This window comes from Miniopterus schreibersii (assembly GCF_964146895.1).
Source record: "Miniopterus schreibersii genome assembly, chromosome: 8".
Lineage (NCBI taxonomy): Eukaryota > Metazoa > Chordata > Mammalia > Chiroptera > Miniopteridae > Miniopterus > Miniopterus schreibersii.
The window spans coordinates 47,633,850-47,656,076 of NC_138109.1; the positions used below are offsets into that span (position 1 = coordinate 47,633,850).

The 22,227-nt window shown below is 35.8% G+C and overlaps 2 protein-coding genes across 3 annotated transcripts in view; both read left to right on the forward strand.

Moving 5' to 3' along the window:
- The first annotated feature begins 1,098 nt into the window (after positions 1-1,098).
- RABGGTB (Rab geranylgeranyltransferase subunit beta) lies at positions 1,099-9,865 on the forward strand. 2 transcript variants are annotated; one of them, XM_081144815.1, is made up of 9 exons: positions 1,099-1,157; positions 2,144-2,251; positions 3,070-3,267; positions 3,818-3,923; positions 4,739-4,791; positions 4,875-4,985; positions 5,736-5,861; positions 8,465-8,618; positions 8,983-9,865. In XM_081144815.1, the coding sequence occupies exons 1-9, from the start codon at positions 1,155-1,157 to the stop codon at positions 9,117-9,119; spliced, it is 996 nt and encodes a 331-aa protein (XP_081000941.1). In that variant the 5' UTR covers positions 1,099-1,154; the 3' UTR covers positions 9,120-9,865. The 2 variants fall into 2 exon arrangements, with proteins under 2 accessions (XP_081000941.1, XP_081000942.1); XM_081144816.1 differs by lacking the exons at positions 1,099-1,157; positions 2,144-2,251 and adding an exon at positions 2,307-2,425.
- Positions 9,866-11,026: 1,161 nt separating this feature from the next.
- MSH4 (mutS homolog 4) overlaps positions 11,027-22,227 on the forward strand; it is a gene marked incomplete at both ends in the record, with an annotated part of 52,756 nt that continues 41,555 nt past the window's right edge. Inside the window, 4 exons of the mRNA XM_081145370.1 lie at positions 11,027-11,261; positions 15,748-15,930; positions 20,100-20,260; positions 21,509-21,619. Of these exons, the coding sequence (XP_081001496.1) occupies positions 11,027-11,261; positions 15,748-15,930; positions 20,100-20,260; positions 21,509-21,619 (690 nt within the window). The remainder of the gene's footprint in view (positions 11,262-15,747; positions 15,931-20,099; positions 20,261-21,508; positions 21,620-22,227) is intronic.

Here is a 22,227-nt window from a genome sequence, read left to right on the forward strand (position 1 = left end):
ACCCCTTCAGTCCAGTAACACCTATACATATTTCCATTTTGCTCACCATTGTTTCCCAGAACCTAGATTAATATTTGGCATACAATTCTTATTTGTTGAATAAATGTATAAAGAAGGAAGTGAGGTTTATTTTTTATTTCTTCAGCAAGTGTTGACTCAATCTTAATCTTACTTTTTGGATCTGATTCTTGTATTATTCTTATTTTGAACATTGCTTTTCCCAGGAGATCTGACTACGCCACCCTGCCTTGGTTTCTCTCACGCCTCCACACCCCTCCCCTATCTGATTTATTGATAGGAAGCTCAGCAGAAATAGATAATTCAAAACGTACATGCATTTCGTAACGGAGCCTCAAGCTATAAATGCAAATAAAAGATAACAGGGAGAAACAATGAAATCTATCATCGTAGATTCAACACTCTCAATTATTGATAGCTCACATATGTCACAGTCAGAAACCCTTCTCCAAATAGTAAATGAATGCAATTCATTTTAAGGGGATGGAGTGCCAAGTTTCTCTAATGGGTGCTCAAAAATGTTTAAATATGTAAGACCTAAGAAATCACAAACGAAAATAGCTGTAATAATACACCTAATAAATCTGAACTCCGTGGAGAGCTCTTAAAAGGCACAGGGATGTTTCCTTTCTCTAAATTCCCAAATACTTCAGCTACTAGCACTTCCTCAAGAAAAGTGGGGGGAGCGGGAACAGGTGAGGGAGCCAAACCCAGAATGGACGAGGCAAACTGGAGGGGAACGTGAACATTTCATCAACAGTCACTCAAAAGACATTTATTAAACACTACCTGCAAGATCTCTACTAATTACCAGCCATTTCAGATCTTCAGAGTTCAAAGAGTCTTAAGAACAAATGATTAAAAGTAAATGAGATATTTAAATTTTACTTAGAACTGTCTTAGACCAGCCGCTGCGATTATGAGAGGAGGAAACGGGGAGGGGGTGGACAGAGACTTTAGGCACAGGCAGCGAGGACAGCTATAAGCAGTCGGTGGGGTCCTCGGGCAGCCGTGAAACAGGCGGGCGTTTGGTCAACTAAGTCGGGCGCGTAGGGGACCTGGGAGGTGCTTCTGCGCAGGCGCGTGCCTCCTAAATACGCCCGAGAACTTGCCCAGTTCTCTTTTCGTTCTCAGACATGGTGAGTGTGGCAGAGGTTTGCGCTGCAGGCCAGGCGGGTCGGGGAGTAGGCCGGATAGGGTAGTATTCAGCAGCGTGGTTTAGGAAGTCGTGGAGAATGGTTGGGTTAAGGCACGGGCCCTGGAAGGTTTCCTGGGGGCTCAGAGAGGCTGAAGTATTGCTCAGCGTTTTCTGCGGACCTCCCGGGCGCGGTTGCCGCCTTTAATTTTATCCAGGCTTCCTCCTGTCGGCCGGCCTCAGAATTCAAAGGCCTGATTTCTTAATCCGTCAAAACCAGGCCAGTGGGCTGTACTTTTTCCCTTCGATATACATACACATACGTATTTATTTTTATGGCTCAATCTTTGGTAGTAAATTTTAAATGAAATGTAAAGGGAATTTACTACTTTTTGGTAATCGTCATGACCTACTTGTATGAATACAGTTCAGTCTCAGTCACGAAGCTGTAAATAATTGTGGAGAGTTAGAATAGCAACCTCATCCCCTGGGGGTTATTGCAAATGCAGAAACTCACTAAAGCTGGAGAGGGTGAGGCCCAAGGGACTGCTTGCTTGAGCAATGGGATAACTTTTTGGGTGCGTAGAAAGTGCTTTGAAACCTGAGTTCCTAAGGATTAATAAAATTTCATTAAATAACTTAATTGCAAATTATTGTCTAGCTAGATTTTTGTTTTAATGCTGCAGCTTGCTTTCTGCCACGTGTAAGCCATAAGTTGTCCTGAATTGGGAAGCTTTGATATTCTCTGGTGTTTGTTTTACTCTTTAAGGAAAAGGTAACAGATAAAGGTAATTTTTTGGGTCTGTGATGAGCTGGCATGTATTCTGAATCGAAAGTTGATTACGACTACTTTAGCTCTAGAATTACTCTGAGACCTGAAAAATACCTGAGTCGTTCCAAGAGCTTTAAGTTCAGATGTATATTGACTGTGCTCTGGGGTCAGACATTAAAAGGTAAAAATTTATGAAATCACTACTTTTATTTTGAAAGGGCACACCACAGAAGGATGTTGTTATCAAGTCAGACGCACCTGACACTCTATTATTGGAGAAGCATGCAGATTATATTGCATCCTATGGCTCAAAGAAAGATGATTATGTATGTATGATTTTACGTTAAAAATTTATTTCAAAGAAGTCAAGATTATCCTACATAAGCAGTAGGTTAGTATTTATGGCCCATGTTTCTTAAATAGAGTATCCAACTCCTGCATAGCCAAGGACTGAAGATATGTCCATGAAGTGCAGTGAGGAATACCTTTGGATATCTGAGGTTGAGTGTATATCTGAATTTATCAATAATTATTTAGAGGCCTTGGCAGACAAAGTATTTCCCCTCCCAACCAGATTTATAAGAGGTTTGAGGTACAGAATAGATTTCAACTTTTGTACTTGAGGTAATACTTTCAAGGTCAGTGATGTGTTGGCATGTATTACCTGAGTTTACTGCTGATGTGTAATAAACACTAGCTCTAGAATTACGCTGAGACCTTGAAAAACTCTTACCTTGAGTTTTAAACAATGTGGGATAGTTTTCCTCTGGGAAAATCTTAGAAAAAAGTAGTGAACAACTCCCCTGAAAGGAAATATTTTTCCCTGTAGTATACAAACATCTGGGTTATTTATCATCTTGGAAAACGCCTAGTATTGATAAATTCTTAAATGATAGGTTCCCATAGCCTTGTAATTATGGAGTCACTAAATACAATGTTCTCCCCAAACTTGAAAAAGGTAACGTCTTTTTCTTGATACTAGTCCATCACAGTTTATCATATGCTTCTCAGGTAGTGGGACCCCTGTCCCGAAATTTGAGAGCCACAAATTTAAACTCATCATTGATGGGCTAAATGTTTATGTATTCAGTTTCTAACCCAGCATCAATTTAAACTGACACATTAAAGTAATATTGTATTTTAGGAATACTGTATGTCTGAGTATTTGAGAATGAGTGGCATCTATTGGGGTCTCACTGTAATGGATCTCATGGGACAACTACATCGAATGAATAGAGAAGAAATTCTGACATTTATTAAGTCCTGTCAACACGAGTGTGGTGGAATAAGTGCTAGTATCGGACATGATCCTCATCTTTTGTATACACTGAGTGCTGTCCAGGTAAATACTGATTAAAATTTGGCAATCTTGGTAGTGTATACTCTTATCTGATAGTGGGAAAATTGAAATGAAGGTGACAAAATGAGTATGTCAAAAAGTTACCCTCAGTTTTGCAAATGAAATCTCTTCTACAAGGTCAATGATGTGATGGCATGTATTAGCTGAATTCAAAGTTGATGTAAATTCTGAAATGACACTGAGACCTTGGATGGTAAAATGTTTAGTGTATGTAAATATTTGAAAATCACTATTCGGAGTTAAATGTTTTAATTTTGAAGATCCACAAATAAGAGTTTAAGTAAGTTTAGGCTATTTAAGAGTCTTAATTTGAAGTTACAATATTTGTAGAAAAGTGCTTTTAGATGTTTGGGTTTGTTGAAAAAGCTATAATTTTATTGCATAAAAGATAGTTTGCATGTTTGAGAAAAGTTCACAATATGCATAGACAAGGATATGCTTGCTTGACTTAAAAGGTAGTTGAGGAAGAACATTAGAAGCAGCTTACCAAGGCTGAAGATGTATTTATTTAACATGATTTTTTTGGTTACAGATTCTCACTCTGTATGATAGTATTAATGTTATTGACGTAAATAAAGTTGTGGAATATGTTCAGAGTCTGCAGAAAGAAGATGGTTCTTTTGCTGGAGATATTTGGGGTAATGTCAGTTTAATCTATGCTACCCAAAATACCAGTAATACAATGTTTTGGTGTTTATTGTAGTAATAAGCTTTGTGGCATATTTTTTTATTTTTAAGTATAATTAATTGGAGGTTTGCTAATTTATAAAAGATTTTTTATTTTTTTTTAAGTTTTTCATCTTTTCAGGTCCCACTAAGCAGCTGGTCTATCTGGAGTTAATAGTCTGCTGGAAGTTCCAGCATGCTCTGTGCTAGTTATGTCAGCATACAGGAGCATTGGAACAGAGGGGGCCAGTCTAAAAGATAAGGTAGGTGGAAATTTTTTCCCTAATATTTGGTGAGTTCGTAAAGTTTTTAGAAAACTGCTTACTGGCAAGGGGAAAATATTCAAAAACTTTACAAACTTACTGAATATTTGAGTGGAGGGAGGGAATAGTATTTTACTTGATAAATGTAGATAATCTCTACTTTAGGGCTGAATACAGTGCAGGCCGGAGAGACCAGCTGCTTCATGGGATGTGAAAATCTACTTTTATATAATAGGGTAAGTTTATTATTAGGAATGGACTAGTCCTTTTGACTATTTACCTTCCCTTTCTGGGCACTGTAGAAGCAACCTAAGATAATTTTCTGTATTTTTGACAAAGCATTTTTATAGTTCTTAGTTTTCTTAGAAGTAAGGTGATTTCACTTCAGATTTAGCTTTGCTTCTGGCAACCTAAAAGTAAATCTTAAGTTTTAACCATGGTAGTTGTACAAAGTAACTTGTGTATATTATGATCAGAAGCCTCTAATAACACTTAAGTTTTGATTTGATTCCTTTTATTTTTAGGAGAAATCGATACAAGATTCTCTTTTTGTGCGGTGGCAACTTTGGCTCTATTGGTAAGTTAAGACTGTTGTATTGGGATTAATTAGTGTCCATGGTTACTTGAATTTAATGAGCATATTTTTTTGTTTGTTTATAGGGGAAGCTGGATGCTATTAATGTGGAAAAGGCAATTGAATTTGTTTTATCATGTATGAACTTTGATGGTGGATTTGGTTGTAGGCCAGGTTCTGAGTCCCATGCTGGGCAGGTAATTCACTAATGCAGATTATAATACATTAATGGCAACTTTAGTGTCTGTTAAATATTAACAAAGTTAATCTGACCAAATGTAGTATAATGTGTGATGTTACATAATAGTTGCTTAATTGCTGGTTAAGGAAGACAATTTTTTTACAATAATTTGCTTTGTATACATTCCCCTGTTGGTGAAACTCAGACCCAGTCAAGCAGAAGTAGATTTGTAATTACCAAAAATACATTCTGATTTCTCCATTAGTGTTTTTCATTTTAATTATTATTTTTTTTAACTTGTTGATCTTTTTTTTTTAAGAGCGAGAAACATCAATTTGTATTCATTGGTTGATTTTTGTATGTGCCCTCACCAGGGATTGAACCTGAGACCTTGGCGTTTCTGGATGACAACCTGGCCAGGGCTCCATTAGATTTTAACTAAGCAGTGGAAAGCATTTCGTTTCTATCTGTCCTGAACACAACTATTTGCTTGTACCAGAGAACATTGTACATATGTAAATAGTTGTGAAATAAAATATGATTTTAGTCATGGAGAAGTTTTGACAGTAGTATTTCATTGCAAAATTGGATTCTAATAATAGTATGCTTAGGTTTTTTTCAAATAATTATGTGATATTTGCATGTTTACAATTCTAACTGTTCAATTATCAGTAAGTTTTTAGACATAAAAAGGAGTTTTAATTGAGTAGTTTTTATCACTTACTGAAAACTATTATACACATGTACTTTATGTCTGTAATTTTAGATCTATTGTTGCACAGGATTTCTGGCTATTACTAATCAGTTGCATCAAGTAAATTCTGATTTACTCGGTTGGTGGCTTTGTGAACGACAGTTACCTTCAGGCGGACTGAATGGAAGGCCAGAGAAGGTATTGTTTTAAAGACAAACTGTTCTAAGAGCTTTATAATCTTCAGTGAGTACTACTATGTCTTAACTTTTTCAATATTACATCTCAGAAATGTACACTTGAAACCTATATAATCTTACCAATGTCATCCCAATAAACTAAAAAAAAACAGTAATAGAGGTGGAGAGATAAACCTTGAAAAAATAAGATACTTTTTAATTAATAGATTTTATTTTTTTAGAAGTTTTAAATTTGCATAAAAATTGAGCAGGTAGTATGGAGCATCTCAACTCCCCCACATACAGTTTCCCCTATTTTAACACCTTACCTTATTTTAGAGTGGTACATTCTTAAAATTAATGAACCATTATTGATACATTATTATTTGCTAAAGTCTATAGTTGGCATACAGGTTCACTCTATACTGTACAGTTCTGTAGGTTTTGAAAAATACATAATATCCTGTATCCGCCTTTGTAGCATCATCCAGAATAGTTCACCACCCTAAAATCCCCTGTGCTTCACCTATCCACCCTTCTGTCCTCCCGCAAATGCCTGGAAACCGCTGATCTCTACTATCCTCTATAGTTTTGCCTTTTCCAGAATGTTATGTAGCTGATATTATGTAGATGTAGACTTTTCATAATGGCTTCTTCCACTTAGTAATACGCATTTAAAGTTTCTCTGTCTACAAGATACTTTTGAAGAAAAGATGTGCATGGATCTTCTGCTTGTTTTATAAATCTGTCTTTTGGTCTTTCCTGTCCTGACGTAGAGTCTTGAGTTATATAAAGGAGAATACAAAAATGGCATATATTCTTAGCTTTAAACTATATTTATATTCACACATAATCTGAATTTTTTATATGTTCTGATTGACTTCTTTTTTTTTTTAGAGGAAGGGAGAGGGAGAGAGAGGTATGGATATGTTGCCTCCCACACGTACCCCATCCATGGTCCAAACCAGCAACTCGGGCATGTGCCCTGACCAGGAATCAAACCAATGACCTTTCAGTTTACGGGATGATGCTCAACCAACTGAGCCACACTGGCCAGGGCATGAATTCTTAAAGGGTCTTTCCCCCCCATCCTTCGGAAGGCTTTGCATTTTTCAGGCATTGAAGTGAACTAATTTTTCAAACCTTTTATGTCTGGATCTATACGAGGGAATAAGTCATGCATTAAAAGGCTTATGTGAACACATTTATCTAGTATAGAAGAACTCCATGTTGATTTATGGGTGTGAAGGGTCACTGGGTTTGCCAAATCAAAGAGGTGTTTTAAAAATTGTTAAAACTTTTCACTATCTTTTTCCCCCCAAAGAAAAACCTCTAATTTTTGACACTTGGATTTGGAAGGAGGGAATTAATTTTCCTTCATAAGTCAAGTTTTGTTTAGCTCACATATTCTCCAAATTGGGTCTGTAAAGGCCAGATAGTAACTATTTTTAGCTTTGTAGAACCATGTGGTATGTTGCAGCTAAACTACCCTGAAAAGCAAATACTTCCATAGACAGTAAGAAATATATTGGTATGGCTGTGTTGCAGTAAAATTATGGACACATTTGTACTTCATATGATTATCCTGTCCAAAAATCCTTTTGAAAAACTGTTTTTGCCCTGCTGGTGTGGCTCAGTGATTGAGTCTATACCCATGAACTTGGAGATCACGGTTTGATCCCTGGTCAGGGCACATGCTTGGGCTTTGGGCTCAATCCCCATTAGGGGTTGTGCATGAGGCAGCCGATGGATGATTCTCTCTCATTGATGTTTCTATATCTTCCTCTCTCTGAAATCAATTTTTTTAAAAAAACAGCAACTATTCTTTGGTTGTAGTCTAGATTTGACTCAAGCTGTATCTTGCTGGGCCATGACCTAAAAGTATATGATAGGGTGTGGTAGTTCTTTCATAATTTTTGTTTAATTCTGCTTGCTTGGTATTTTTAAGTAAGTTGGGGGTGGGGTGGTAGGAAAATAACCTCAGGTGGTTTCTAGTTAAGGTCCTATGGAAAACCTAGGCAACTTTAACAATCAGAAAATGGGTGGGGGTGGCAATTGACAGGAACCAGCATTTTATAATGTAGGACATTTGTTTTCCTGTATTTACTATTACAGATGTCCCTATTTTCCCCCCTTCTATCCCACTGGCCATGATGTGCCTATGAGTCACCCAAGGATCTTGATGAAGATTCTTTATCAGTTTCAGGCAGGATCCCCTGCATTTCTTAAAACTCTATTTTGAGGGGTCAGGTTTTAGATGATTTTTAAGCAGGTCTGGTAGCTACCTGGACAGCACTTGCTGAAAATACTCTATCTGGGGAAATGCAGCATACATCACCATAGATTTCAGGAGCCTTAACCACCAGCTTCTTGGGTAAGGGACATTCGTTGCAGAAGAAATATAAGTAGATGGATGTTTGTCAGGAAGTAGTGAAATACATAGCATGGCATTCTGTGGGTTGGAGTGTTTTTCCAGTGATTATCTGATTCTAAGCAATTCTGTGTATGAATTTCAGCATTTCAAACACTGCATGTCAGTATATCCCTTGACTCCTCCCCGCCCCAACCCACGTGTGGACTAGAGAATGAAATTGTAGCAACTTGGTGGCTTTTTCTTCTTCCTAGTTACCAGATGTGTGCTATTCATGGTGGGTGTTGGCTTCCCTAAAGATAATTGGAAGGCTTCATTGGATTGATCGAGAGAAACTCCGAAGTTTCATCTTGGCATGTCAAGATGAAGAAACTGGAGGATTTGCAGACAGGCCAGGAGATATGGCAAGTATATTTCTGACATGTTCATGTAACAGTTACATTTCAATGTTTTGCATTACTTTATGGTTCAAAGCTATTCTAAACTTAGAAATGTATAGTATTTCCAAATGTTGCTTTAAGAGCAGGGTGCTTTTTTCCCGTAATTTTTGAGACTATACGAAGGATATAAAACATGTTTATAGAAATTTCTCATCACATTTCCAAAATAGGTTAACAACACAATTTAAAGCCATTTTTATTAAGAAAACTTGAAGCGTACATTTAAGTAAAGGAAATACAGTGGGTTCCAGTATCCTGTTGTTCAGAAACAGGGTTTTTAGAAGTTTTCATTTTGTAATACTCTATGAATTCTCATTTTTTTATATAGGTAGATCCTTTTCATACTTTATTTGGAATTGCCGGATTGTCACTTCTGGGAGAAGAACAGATTAAACCTGTTAGTCCTGTTTTTTGCATGCCTGAAGAAGTACTTCGGAGAGTGAATGTTCAGCCTGAACTAGTGAGCTAGATTCATTGATGCAAAAGTTGCTGAGTATAATTTTATCATCCTAACATTTCTGTATTTGAAATGCTTATAAAACTTATGACTTTGTTAATATTTTGTATATGAATTAATTTTAATAAATTATATAATTATACATATTGTAAAATAAAGACCTATCTTCAGCTTTTGATTTTCTTTTAGAATGCTGGTACTCTGAGTACAATATTTTGTTTATGCTTCAAAGTATTTAAATTTCCCTAACAATAGTCTGTAAGAACTCTGGTTAAAGAAGTCTTATATTCTACTTGATTTTTCTCACGTGCTCCCTTCATATGTTATGTAATGATAGTTCATGTAAATTGGTTTGTGTCGATGAGATTGTTAACTGTAAAAATTGATAAGCCCCACATATGAATTAAAAGATGCACAAAAAAGTAAATAGTTGTTGAATTTGGTAGTTATTTCATATACTTACAGTACTCTGACTTGGTCACAGAGTAATTTAGGTAAAGGACAGTTCACCATCTTAGGATAGGATTGCAATCTGGACTACACTTTATTCTAATTTTTAATATTTTATGTCAAAGCCAGCTACTGACTACCAACGAATTGTTGGCTTTTTCCTCCCTCCCAATAAGGAAATAGAAGACAATAGTTACCATAGTATTTTCTGTATACTTTTTTTTTTCTCCAGAAATACTAAAATAAGCACAACTATTCTCTTAGTTTTGCATTCTTGGTGAAAAAGTTTCTGTGAACATTTTTCTTGAGGTGGAAGTTGAAATTTCTCAAAAACATTACACAAGGTTGTGTAATAGTCATTTGTCAACAATAAAAAGTTTTACAAATGCATAGGGATGGTTCACTTATATTGATCAATGTCAATTTTAACATCTTGCATATAGGTACTTGAATTAGATTCTTGGAGTATACAGTAGCACTTTGACAATTCACTAGTCTTTCTGGAAGCTTGGAGGTCATTGGATGGAACAGTTATTTAAATAGTATCATAGGAAGTGTTTGGAGAAGATTCGAAGTCTACAGTCATTGCATTTTAGTGAACTATGCTGTGAATATCTGATTTATTAGGATACTAAATTGCATGAATTCAATGTTTTAAATGATTGCCTAATGGTATCCAGAGTATTTCACTCTTTTTCAATCCTATTATCTCTGATTTCCATATTCATGAAAACCGAACAGATAGAGAACTTAATTTCCCAAAGGTTGTTTGTTGAGAAGCTTGAGTTAGAAATTGTGTAGTCTCCTAACTAAATTACCTGTGTGAAACCACAGTAGTAGAAATTGAGATTGGGAGCAGTTCCTAAAACTGTCCCAAAAGATCCATTGTTTGCCTGCTGCTTACTCTACTGTGCATACAACCATGTGCTTACTGGTTGAAGGGCAATCTTGCTCTGATTACAGCCGTGTGGATGCTTCACTGATAATATAGGAGGTTATGGCTCCTGTATTTAGCCACAAGAGCAATGTTAGGTGGGTTGTACTACAAAGTGTGAGCATTAAGAAGAAGCTAGTGTATTTGGGAGTATGTGGGGAATGTTAAATGAAGCCTTGGTGTAAGAAATCGGGTGCTGCGTGAATCCTGCGGCTACCGCGGTCATCGGTGGGCCATGAGGAACTCCATTCAGGTGGTAACCTGCAGGATGAGGAGGGCTGTGCCTCAGATTCAGCTCGTAACCAAACCCCGTGGGAGGCGGCGGCGTTGCGAACCGCCGGGAGTTCATTTTCGGTGGGGACCGCCGTGCGCTGGTGGAAAGCTGGAGGCCTGTGCGCCTGCGCGCTGCCGCTCGGCGCCTGCGCCCTGCGACTCGGTGCGTCCGCGCGCCGTCCTCCCGCCCTTTCCCGCGTGGCGTCTGTCAGAGGGCAGAGGGGCCGGTCGGAAACCTCACGGGCGCCTAAGGATCGTGAGGATGCTGAGGCCGGAGATGTCATCAACCTCGCCTTCGGTCCCTGCGGCTTCCCAGTCACCCACAGGGTCTCTGTCACAAGGGCCCCGCTACGATTTTGGACTCCAGGAGACACCTCGGAGCCTCCCTTCAGCCACGGCCTCTGCCTCCACCCCGCCCGGCACGTCTGGGGCCGCGGGCGACCGGAGCAGCAGCAGCAGCCTCGCTGGTCACCTGCCCAGCGCTCTGCGGGCTCAAGGCAAGGAGTGGTTGGTGAATTCCCCATGGGGTAGAGGCTTGCAGCTCCCGGAGGTTCAGGGAGCGGTGGTTGGTGGTTAGCAGAGAAATGGCAGTTGTGGTGCTTGGAGGATGAGAACGGGGGTGCGCTGAGTGACTAAAAGGCTGACTATGCAAATTGGTTTTATTACAAGGCTGTGATGACGGGTGGCTAAGTTCCGAGGAAGGCTGAACTATCCGGTATAATGCCCTTTCTTCCCCCTAACCATGCCCCCCCCCCCGCCAAAATACAGTTGATCCATGAACAGTGTGTGTGGGGGGGGAGGTGTTGTGTTAGGGCCACCAACCCCACCCAATCGAAAATCCCTGTGTAACTTTTGGCTCCCCCAAAACACACTACTAGCTTTCTGTTGACTAGAAGCCTCTCCACCAGTAATACAGTCAATTAACATGTATTTTGTATGTTTATATGTATTATATACTGTATTCTTACAATAAAGTAAGCTAGAGAAAAGAAAATGTTACTAAGAAAATCATAAGGAGGAGAAAATACATTGGTAGTATTTATTGAAAAAAAAACAAACAAAAACCACATAAGGACCTGCATAGTTCAAACCCCTGTTCAACAGTCAACTGTATGTGACAAAATGACAGAATTTGTGTAAGAGTTTAGTGATAGGAGTGGTGAACCTCTTGGCTCCTGAACTTAAGGCTCCAAGCCTTCTAGGATGTAATGAAAATAGATTAAACTTAACATTTATTGAATTCAGGTTAATGGTATGTTTACTATTACAAAATGCATCTCCTTCAAGGTGGGTTCAACTCATTTATTTTATATTTAGTTACTCCATAGCAAAACCATGCCTGTCTTTTCACATACCATTGCAACCCCATGGTATGGTAACAAATGTCAAATCCAACGGTCACTTTTCGGTTCACCCCATGTGAACTTTCCACTGTGTTTAATATTCTTCATGGGTCTTCTCATGAATTCTCTTAATTTGGTTTCCTTGACTCTACTCCCAATTTTCTCCCAAGTGTTCCAGAGAACTGCACTCACCTTTGTTAGTTTCCTAATTATTGGTTTGTCCTTAGTTTTCATTTTCTTTTCTAGGCCATTTCATCCTGGATGTGAGTATCACCACAGCTCTGATTTCATCTCTATTCCAAATTTGTGTTTCAAACGGTCTTCTGGAGTTTCTAGTGAGGGACCAATGGACACTTCAGACTCACAATACGATCCTTATCTCAATCATTGGGTTGCCTAAATCTTCAACTAAGAAGACTCCAACAATTCAATTATTCCCTCACTCACAGCATCCAAATATAGTCCTGTCTGTATCTTTCAAATAATTCTGTTCCTTTCTATCTTCGTGCCATTACAGGCCCTCATTATTTTATGTCTGAATTATTGCATCAAACTCCTAAGTATTCCTTTTTCCAAGCTTAGTGTCACTAGAGTCATACGGAAAATGAAAATCTAATATCCCTTGCCACTTAAAGAATCAGTGACTCTGTATTTGCAGATACAAGATCAAACTCTAACAGGATAACCAAGGCTATTTGGGGTCTGTTTTGTCTTTACAGCCTTATATTCCATCATGTCTTAATTTACCTTATTTTCTAACTGAACTGGGCTTCTTGGAGATTTTCCAAGGCAGCATGCATGTTCATTGTCATTATAATCCCCCTCTTCATGAAATGGTTTTTCACACATATTTTCAACAGTAATCACACCCACTAATTAATGAGTACCCACTCTGTTCCATCTCCTTACTAGGCATTTGATATTTTTGATCCTCACAATAATTCTGCGAAGTCTTTTATTTTAAACTTTTAAAATCTCTGTTTACAGAGGGATCCAAGACCCTGACAAGTGAAATAGTTATGTTAGGAGACAAGGATAATAATATTCTGTCCTACCTAGGATCTTATAGTTCAGTAGGGAAGACAGACTTAAACATCAATCAATAAACTTATAAGAGAACTATATTTGAGGTATTTAGAGATTTTTGAGGTTTATAAGAAAGGGGAACAAAAAATTTTTATAGAGCAAGTGCAACTTGAGTTGGTATTGAAACATAACTAGGACAAAGAATATCAGCTAAGGAGAGAAAAGAAACTGAATATTCTTAAGAAAGAAAACCCTGTGCAAAGACTCAGAAGTGTGATGTAGAATGTCATGTTTGTAGGACTGCAAATAATTTTGTTTGGCTAGAGCAGGAGGGTGATCTGACATAAACTTGGAGTACTTGTAGAAATTTGGTCCGGGAAGCAAATAGGTTTTGTCTGCTATGCCAACAACAGGTTTCTGGCTTTGGTGACTGGATAAATGGTAGTACTGTTTCCTGGGGGGGTGGGGGGGAGGAATTTTGTTGGAGAGCCAACTTTTAGAAGGAAAATGATAATTCTGTATGGACATATTGAGTGTGAAGAACCTCTGGGATATATCTGTATATTCATATTAAGGCAATTGAATATATGGATTTAGGGCTAAAAAGAGAAACTTGGGATAGATACAGATTTGTAAATTACCACCGTATTTGAGTTCAGAGGGGAGAACATAAAGAAGGTACAGCAAAATAAAGGTCAAAGAAATTAGAGGAATGAGCTTAAAGTCTGAAAGTAACCTGAGAACAAGACGCAGCCCACTCTGTCTCCAGATTCTGGTAACCACTCCCTTCCTTAGCTCCTTTAAGCCTAGAGATGGTAATGGAGCAAACTTTGTTCTAGTTCTACACACTTCTTTTTGATGATATCCTTCCACCCTCTCCATTACCTTTTTAAATAATTCCCTTTACCAAACTCTCCTAAAATAATTCTAGTTTGAGTATGTCATATGATTCTTGCTGGGAATCATACAAAGGAGTCAGATTTTATCATATGGTGAGTAATGGGGAAATACTGACGAATTGTAAGATAGGGAGACATGGTGAAATTTCTTTTTCAGAATGAGATATGAAGACTATTAGAGAGGCATAAAACTGGAGGCAAGGAGACATAGGAGACTTTAGCAAAAGTCCTGAAGAAGACATGGGCCTAAAATGGGCTAGTAGGAGTGGAGGTAGAGAGAAATTTTAGTGATATTTAAAAGAAAAAACAATAATACTTGGTCATGGATTAGTTGTTAGGATTGATGCAAAAGGAATTAAGAATGACTCCTAAGTTTATGACTTGGGTGACAGGCTACAGGATAGTACAGTTGACCACAACTAGTAATAAATAATAAATTTTGAAGGGAAAATACTGATTGGATTTTAAATTTTATTTATTTCTGATTTAATGTAAATAGCCATATGTGGTAAGTAGCTACTACATTGAATAATGCAGGTATTGACTTAAGAATGGTTTTTACATTTTAAAGGGCTAAAAAAGTAAAATAATATTTTGTGACATGTGAAAAATACATGAAATTCAGATTTCAGTACCCACAAATATAATTTTACTGAAATGCAGCCATGCTCATTCAGTGACATATTTTCTATGGCTGCTTTCCTGCTATAGTGTCAAGAGTTTAGTGATTGTGAAAGATCCTATGGCCCACAAAGCCTGTACTATCTGGTCCTTTATTAAAAAGTTTGACAACCTGTGGTTTACAGTGTAAGAAAGGAGTTAGGGGTATATATGAAGACTTGAGAATTGTCAGGAAATAGATATTAATAGAAACCAAGATAATAGATGAGATGCCCAAAGAAAATGTATAATGTTGATGTGTGAGAGGTGGTAAAAAATATGGAACCTTGGGAAGCCATCAGTTAAGAGACAGGAAAAAGGAACTGGGAAAGGAAACTAAAAGCAAGTGTTTTGTTTTGTTTTGTAAATCCTCACCCAAGGACATTTTTTCCATTGATTTTTAGAGAAAGTGAAAGGAAGGGAGGGAGGGAGAGAGAGAAACATCGCTGTGAGAGAGACTATTGATTGGTTGCCTTCTGTACGTGCCCTAAACGGGGATAGAACCCACAGCCTAGATATGTGCCCTGACTGGGAATTGAACCCCGTGCTCCAACCAACTGTACCACACCAGGCAGGGCTGAGCCTCATTATTTTTAAAAAGACACTATGCTAGGCCGTTTTTGTATATTATTTTAAGTTTTATCACAATCCTGTGAAGTAGGTAATATACTAACAGGTTAAGTACTTACATAAGGAAATGAATTCAAGTGAATCTAAAATTTTATACATTTACGTGGGAAAAGAACTTCAATGAAGTCAACAGAGAAAAATGGTCCATAAAGCAAACATATATGGTATATTTGAAGATTAGAAGGTCATGAACTTGTAGAAGCAAAAGCCATATTCGCAAGCAATTTTCCTTATGTTTTAGTACAAGATTAATTGATCACTAATGTCATTTGTTATAATTTGTTGTATTTTAAAAATTTGTATTTTAAAATGTATTTTAAAAATTTGTTAACATATTTTATAGACTTGAACATAGTACAATTGTAGGGATTAATTGTTGCATAATTCTGAATCTTTAAGAACTGACATTTAATTTTTCGAATTAGGGTCATTCTTTGGAAACAAAAGATCTTATGCAGAAAACATATTTGCATCAAATTTTAATTTTGGTACAAGCTCATCTTCTGCACGAGACAATAATTATCCTCAAACACTAAAAACTCCCTTGTCTGCTGGAAATCCCCAGAGATCAGGTTATAAAAGTTGGACACCGCAAATGGGATATTCAGGTAAAATGAGTGGAATATTGATCTAGATAACTTTTTGAAACTTTAAAAGTTTTTTAAATTATAAAATAGGGTGATTAAATTCATTTGAAGTGTTTTGTACCTGATATGAATGATAAATACATCAATTTATCCATATCCATAATTTGAGACGAGGTTAATAAGGCTACATAGTTTCCAATAGTTTGTTAATAAATGCAGTTCTACATTATTTTAACCATTCTGCCAAAACACAAGAAGAAGATGTCCCTTTTATATATGATGTTTCAGTCTAGAAGCTGATTCTGATAATACTATGGAGTGGTTTAAAAAAAAATACTTAAGTTTTAGCTTTTATCTAAATTTACTAGATTTTCTTGAGGGGAAAATGAGTGAAATAGGTCTTAATGTGTAAGCATTTTCTAAGGGAAAGTAGAATTTCTTGATTATTGGGCATGTGAATGTATATACATTTACAAGATGATGACAAATTGTTTTTCTGAGTGGTTCTACCAGCTACATTCTTACTAGCAATGTATGAGAGTTTTTGTTATTTTACATCCGTTTCAACACTTGGTATTGTCAGATTTTTTAACATTTACCAGTCAAGCAGTTGTAAAATACTACCTATAGCCTGAATTTGCATTTTCCTGGTTATAAATGAGGTTGATTATTTTTTTGTGTACTTTCGGTCATATAGCCTTCATTTTTTGTGAAATGACTATGTCCTTTGCCCATTTTTCTTTAGGTTTATTTTTCTGGAGTTGTAGAAATTATTTATACATTCTGAATACTAAATCTTTTGCTGATAACATGTTTTGTATATAGCTTCTGTAGGTTTGTAGCTTGTCTTCCTCCTTTCTTTTTGATGTCCTTTGAAGAATAGAAATTCTTAATTTTACACATTTTTGAGTAAATGTTCTGTATCTGCTTGAAAGTAATGGTTTTTTATTTTTAAAATTATGTTATATATATGTCTACTAGGTAATTTTTTAAATTATGTTGTTTAAGTCTATGTCACTATTGACTTTTTTGTGGAGATATGTTAAAATCTCCCATTATGATTGTGGACTTGTCTGTTTCTCTTGTAGTTCTTATAATTTTTTGTTTGCATATTTTGAGGCTATTTTATTAGAAATATAAATATTTAGCATTGTTATATCTTGTTATAAAATGACTTCATCTCTAGATATGCTTTTTGCTTTAAAGTTTATAGCAACTCCTTTCTGTTTATTAGTGCTTATATAGTATATCTATTTTTCTATTTTTTTTGCTTTCACACTTATATATAGGCAAATGGCCTCAAAGAAAATTGTCCACTTTTGCTGGACTTACCTCTCTGGATTCTTGTATTTTTTTTTTTTATATAGGCCCAGAAATTCCTCAATATCTTTCTGCTCTTTAATACTTTTTTGTTTGTTTGTTTGTTAATCCCCACCAGAGCATATTTCCTCCATTGCTTTTCAGAGAGAGTGGAAGGGAGGGACAGAGGAAGAAAGAAAGGGGGCAAGGGGAGAGAAACATTGCTGTGAGAGAGACACATTGCTGGTTGCCTCCTACATTCCTCCCAGCTGGGTGCAGGGAGCGAACCCACAACCCAGGTACAGGCCCTTGACTGGGAATTGAACCTTTGACCCTTTGGTGCTTGGGCAGTGCTCTAACCACTGCACCGCACCAGCCAGGGCTAATACTTTTTTTTAAAGCTAAATTGAAAGTATCAGTATGACTTCATGGCATATATGTCCTGACACACAAACACAAGTATTCCTGAAACTCTTTAATGCTTTTAAGAAGTTTTTTTGTATGTTTGTATTTTTGTTGTTTGTATTTTGTATGCATTTTGCATGTGTGTTTGTATATTTATATTTTACCTAGGAGTTGTTTTCATCAAGAGAATTTATTTAAATAACTTTGTCTACCATTACCAGAAGCAGAAATCAGAATTCTTCCCTTTAATATCAAATTTATCAATATTTTCTTTCATGATTACTGCTTTGTGTGTATTGATTAGGAACTTTATTCCTGTCCCAGGTCAGAAAAATATTCTATATTTTCCTCCAAGAGTTTTGCATACTTCATTTAAGTTTTTAATATATCTCAAATTGATTTTTGTTTATGAGGTAAGAGGTCAATTTCATGTTTTCCATAAAGATAATTTCTATTTTTTAAATATCCTTCCTCCACTGACTTGGAATGCCACCTTTTTCATATATCATAGACCCATATATGTATGGTTCTGTTTCTACCTCTCTTTTAACTTCCATGAGTCATTGTATGTCTTTGCCAGTATCACACTGTCTTTAGCTTTGTATTACATCTTGATGTCTATAAGGACAGCCCTCCCAGCCTATCCTCCACTAAAGAGTCTTGACTCTTCTTGTCCTTTTGCTATTCCATATAAATTTTAGACCAGTTTATCAAGTGTCACAGGCAACACATTGAAATAGTAATTGAAATTGCATTTGTACTGAATCAATAGATCCTTTAAGGGGAGAATTGAAATATCGAGTATTTTATCCATAAGTGTGGGATATCTTTTCACTTTCTTAGGCCTTATTTTAACATTTCTCCATAAAGTTTTATGATTTTCTAAATGTAGATTTTATATGTGTTTGTTAGATTTATTTCTATGTATCTTATAATTTTTGTGGTGATTATAGTTTCTTTTAAAAATTACACTTTCTAAATTTTTATGGCTGATCTATAGACATACAATTGATTTTAATTGATTTTTTATGGTCAGCCACTATATTAGTTTGCTAGGGTTGCCATAACAAAATGACTTGGTGGCTTTAAATAACAGAAATTTACTTTTTATTTGACCCTAGAAGTTCAAGATATCAGCAGATTGCTTTCATTCTGAGGCCTTTCTCCTTGCCTTGACAATGACCATCTTCTTCTGGTCTCTTCACATGGCACCTCTGTTCTTTTTTGTGTGTTCTAATCCTTTCTTATAAGGACACCAGTCATAGTGGGTTAAGGCTCACCCTAATAACCTCATTTAACCTTATTTACCTTTTTGAAGGCCCTATCTCCAAATACAGAGTAGGGGAAAAGTAGGTTTATAATTGTTCATATGGAAAATAATACAATAATTAATAAATAATACTACAAGAATAAACTCCCTTTTCCCCATAGTCACATCTGTAAACCTACTGTTGCCCCACCCTGTATAGTCACATTCTGAATTCATTGTGCCACTGAACATGAAGTTTAGGACTTCAACATATGAATTTGGCGGGGGAGGGGCGCACAATTTAGCCTACAATAGCCACCTTGCTGTATTCTTATGGTTTCTAATAATTTTTGGCTCCCCATTGCTAACAAGATCAAGTTTAAATATCTTGACATACTTTATGAAGGACTGCATGAGAAAGCTCTAGTCAGTTTTTCCAGCATCACCTCATACTATTTTTTCACTTATGATAATTAAATGAGTTAATCCAAGTAAAGAATTTAGAACATTCTTGGCATATTAAGAAATAAAATATCCACCATTACACAGATATCTTGTAATTGGAATTTATAGTTGTATAATATATATAATCCTATTATTATTATTATTATTATTTTTAAATATATCTTTATTGATTTCAGAGAGAGGAAAGGAGAGGGAGAGAGAGAGAGACAGAAACATTAATGATAAGAGACAGAAACATCAATGATGTGCCCTGACCGGGAATCGAACCCCGATCGCCTGGATCCTAGGTCGACACTCAACCCCTGAGCCACACACGGCCGGGCTATAATCCTATTTGATTGTTTCAGTCAGCTCTTGAGTTAGGCCAGGGCAGTTATTCCATTATATTTTGTGATTGATGATTATTTATTATGAAATAATTTGCTCAAATTTATGTAGCTTTTAAATGACAGAGTAAAATAAATAATCTAGAGGTTTGTTTTTATTCCAAATTTAGTGTTTCTTTTATGACTGTATTTCAATAAAATGCAAAATAAGACAGTGTATAAATTATTTCTAAATGTGAATGAAGTTAAGTTTTGGTGAAATACTTTGAGAATTAACATTTTTATTTTGTCTGAATGTGAAAAGTTATTTTTTGATGAGTAAAAAAAGATTATTTCCTTGAATATTAATAGCCATGTCCTAGACTTGATGCCTTGAGATCTTATGAGAAAAACCTAGAAATTACTTTTATTAATGTTTATACATTAAAAAAATTTCTTTTTAGCAGCTACATCCTCATCTGCAGTTTCTGCACACTCCCCATCAGTTATTGTAGCTGTTGTAGAAGGGAGAGGACTTGCCAGAGGTGAAATAGGAATGGCAAGTATTGATTTAAAGAGCCCACAAATTATATTATCTCAGTTTGCAGACAACACAACATATGCAAAGGTAAATATTTATAATCCTAGAAAATGATTGACCTATTGGGCACTAGGTAGATTTTCAAGTCAGTACCTTCCTAATTAGTTTACTTTTTGGTAGAATATAGGTTATTCATTATTGTCCTAATATTAGTCTGAATTAAAATAAAATTGTTTTACATTTGATATATTTTTAGTATATTTACTCCTAAAAATAATGCTTTGCTATTACTTAAACATTCCAAATTGTTGTTAATACTAGTTTCTAAAATTATTATCTTTAATAATTCCTGGATTTGTTCCAAAGATGATATATGTAACAGTGCTGTCTCGAAAGTGTTATTTCCACTGAACTGTATTTGAATTTTGTTTTTGAGAGTTAAGGGAAGCTGGTCTCTTAGGTCAGTCATAATTTAATCTCTTTTTGCCTTTTCTTCCTATTACTCATTAATTTGGGCTACTGGTCTATTATCATGGGAATTTGTGTGACTTAACAGGCAGAGGTAGTCTATTCCAACTCTTTGTATTCTAAAAAGTTATTTGACCCAATTACTATTATTAAAAAAGATGATATACTATTTTATTTTTAGTGGGATTTTTTTTTATTCCTTTTTCTAATTCTCCTTTATGGTTCCCCAGTATATATATAGGCTTCCTTTTCCTACTTAATACATTTTTTAATATACCTAACAACCTAACTGATATTAGTACTGCCTACTACCTTCACCTCTGGTTATTTCACATTTTCATGCAATTTCAAAAGAATAGGAAACAAGTTTTTATAAAACAAGAATGTTAGTCAAACTAAGTATTGTTGTGTCTAGAATAGTTCAAAAAGCATAAGTCATAAAGCAGAAGTTTCTCATCTTTGATTTTTTACTTTTCAACTTCTAAGCTGTGTTGGTGAGGTCATATTGATTGTCGCCATAGTTAAACTATTGAATGTTAGAACAATTTATTTTTTAAAATCTTATTTTAGGAATATGTATTTGATAAATTCAAATTAATTTTGGGGCTTAGAGCTGTTACAAACTATTGTGAGTGAAATATAGCCTATGCTTATGATAATATTTTATATTTGTAATTGTATAGGATATATGTTTAATATACAATAATTAGAAATACACTTTAATTGAAGTATATAATTAGGACAGTTGTACCTTTATATTTCTATGAAGTAATTTTAAGTACTTCTCTCTCAAAAAATTATGAAACATTTTTGCTTTAGAGAATCCTAAGCTTACTTTTAAGAAATTGATTATCCAAATGATTTTAGGTGATCACTAAACTCAAAATTTTATCACCTTTGGAAATAATAATGTCAAATACTGCTTGTGTTGTGGGGAATTCAACTAAGTTGTTTACTCTGATCACAGAAAATTTCAAGGTAAGTGATTTTATTCTCAATAGTAACATTAGAGATCTTTATTTAAAATCCATTTTGTAATATTATTCTAAGGAACAATACTTTCAGTAACTTTATGTGGCAAGAGTAGGTTTACAGTTGTGAGTACACAAAACAGTTTATTTTTGTATTAGTATTTATTAATTATTGTGTTATTTTCCATACAAACAACTGTAAACCTACTTTTGCCCCATCCTGTATTTAGTACCCTGAAGTATGCACGAAACACGAGTTCTAATCTAATGAACTATTAATACATATAGTAAAAATGACCCTTGACCTATTTTATTTTTTTAATATGTCTATTGATTTCAGAGAGAGGAAGGGAGAGGGAGAGAGAAACATCAATGATGAGAGTCATTGATCGGCTGCTTCCTGCACACCCCCTGCTGGGGATTGAGCCTGCAACTTGGGCATGTGCTGTGACCAGGAATGGAACCATGATTTCCTGGATCATAGGTTGATGCTCAACCACTGAGCCGTGTCAGCTGGGCTGTAAATCTCCCTTTTTTGTGGAAGGGGTCTGTTGCTCCAAACCAAATAGGCAGCATTGCAGTTGGATTAATTCCTGATGAGTGCAAATTATTTTC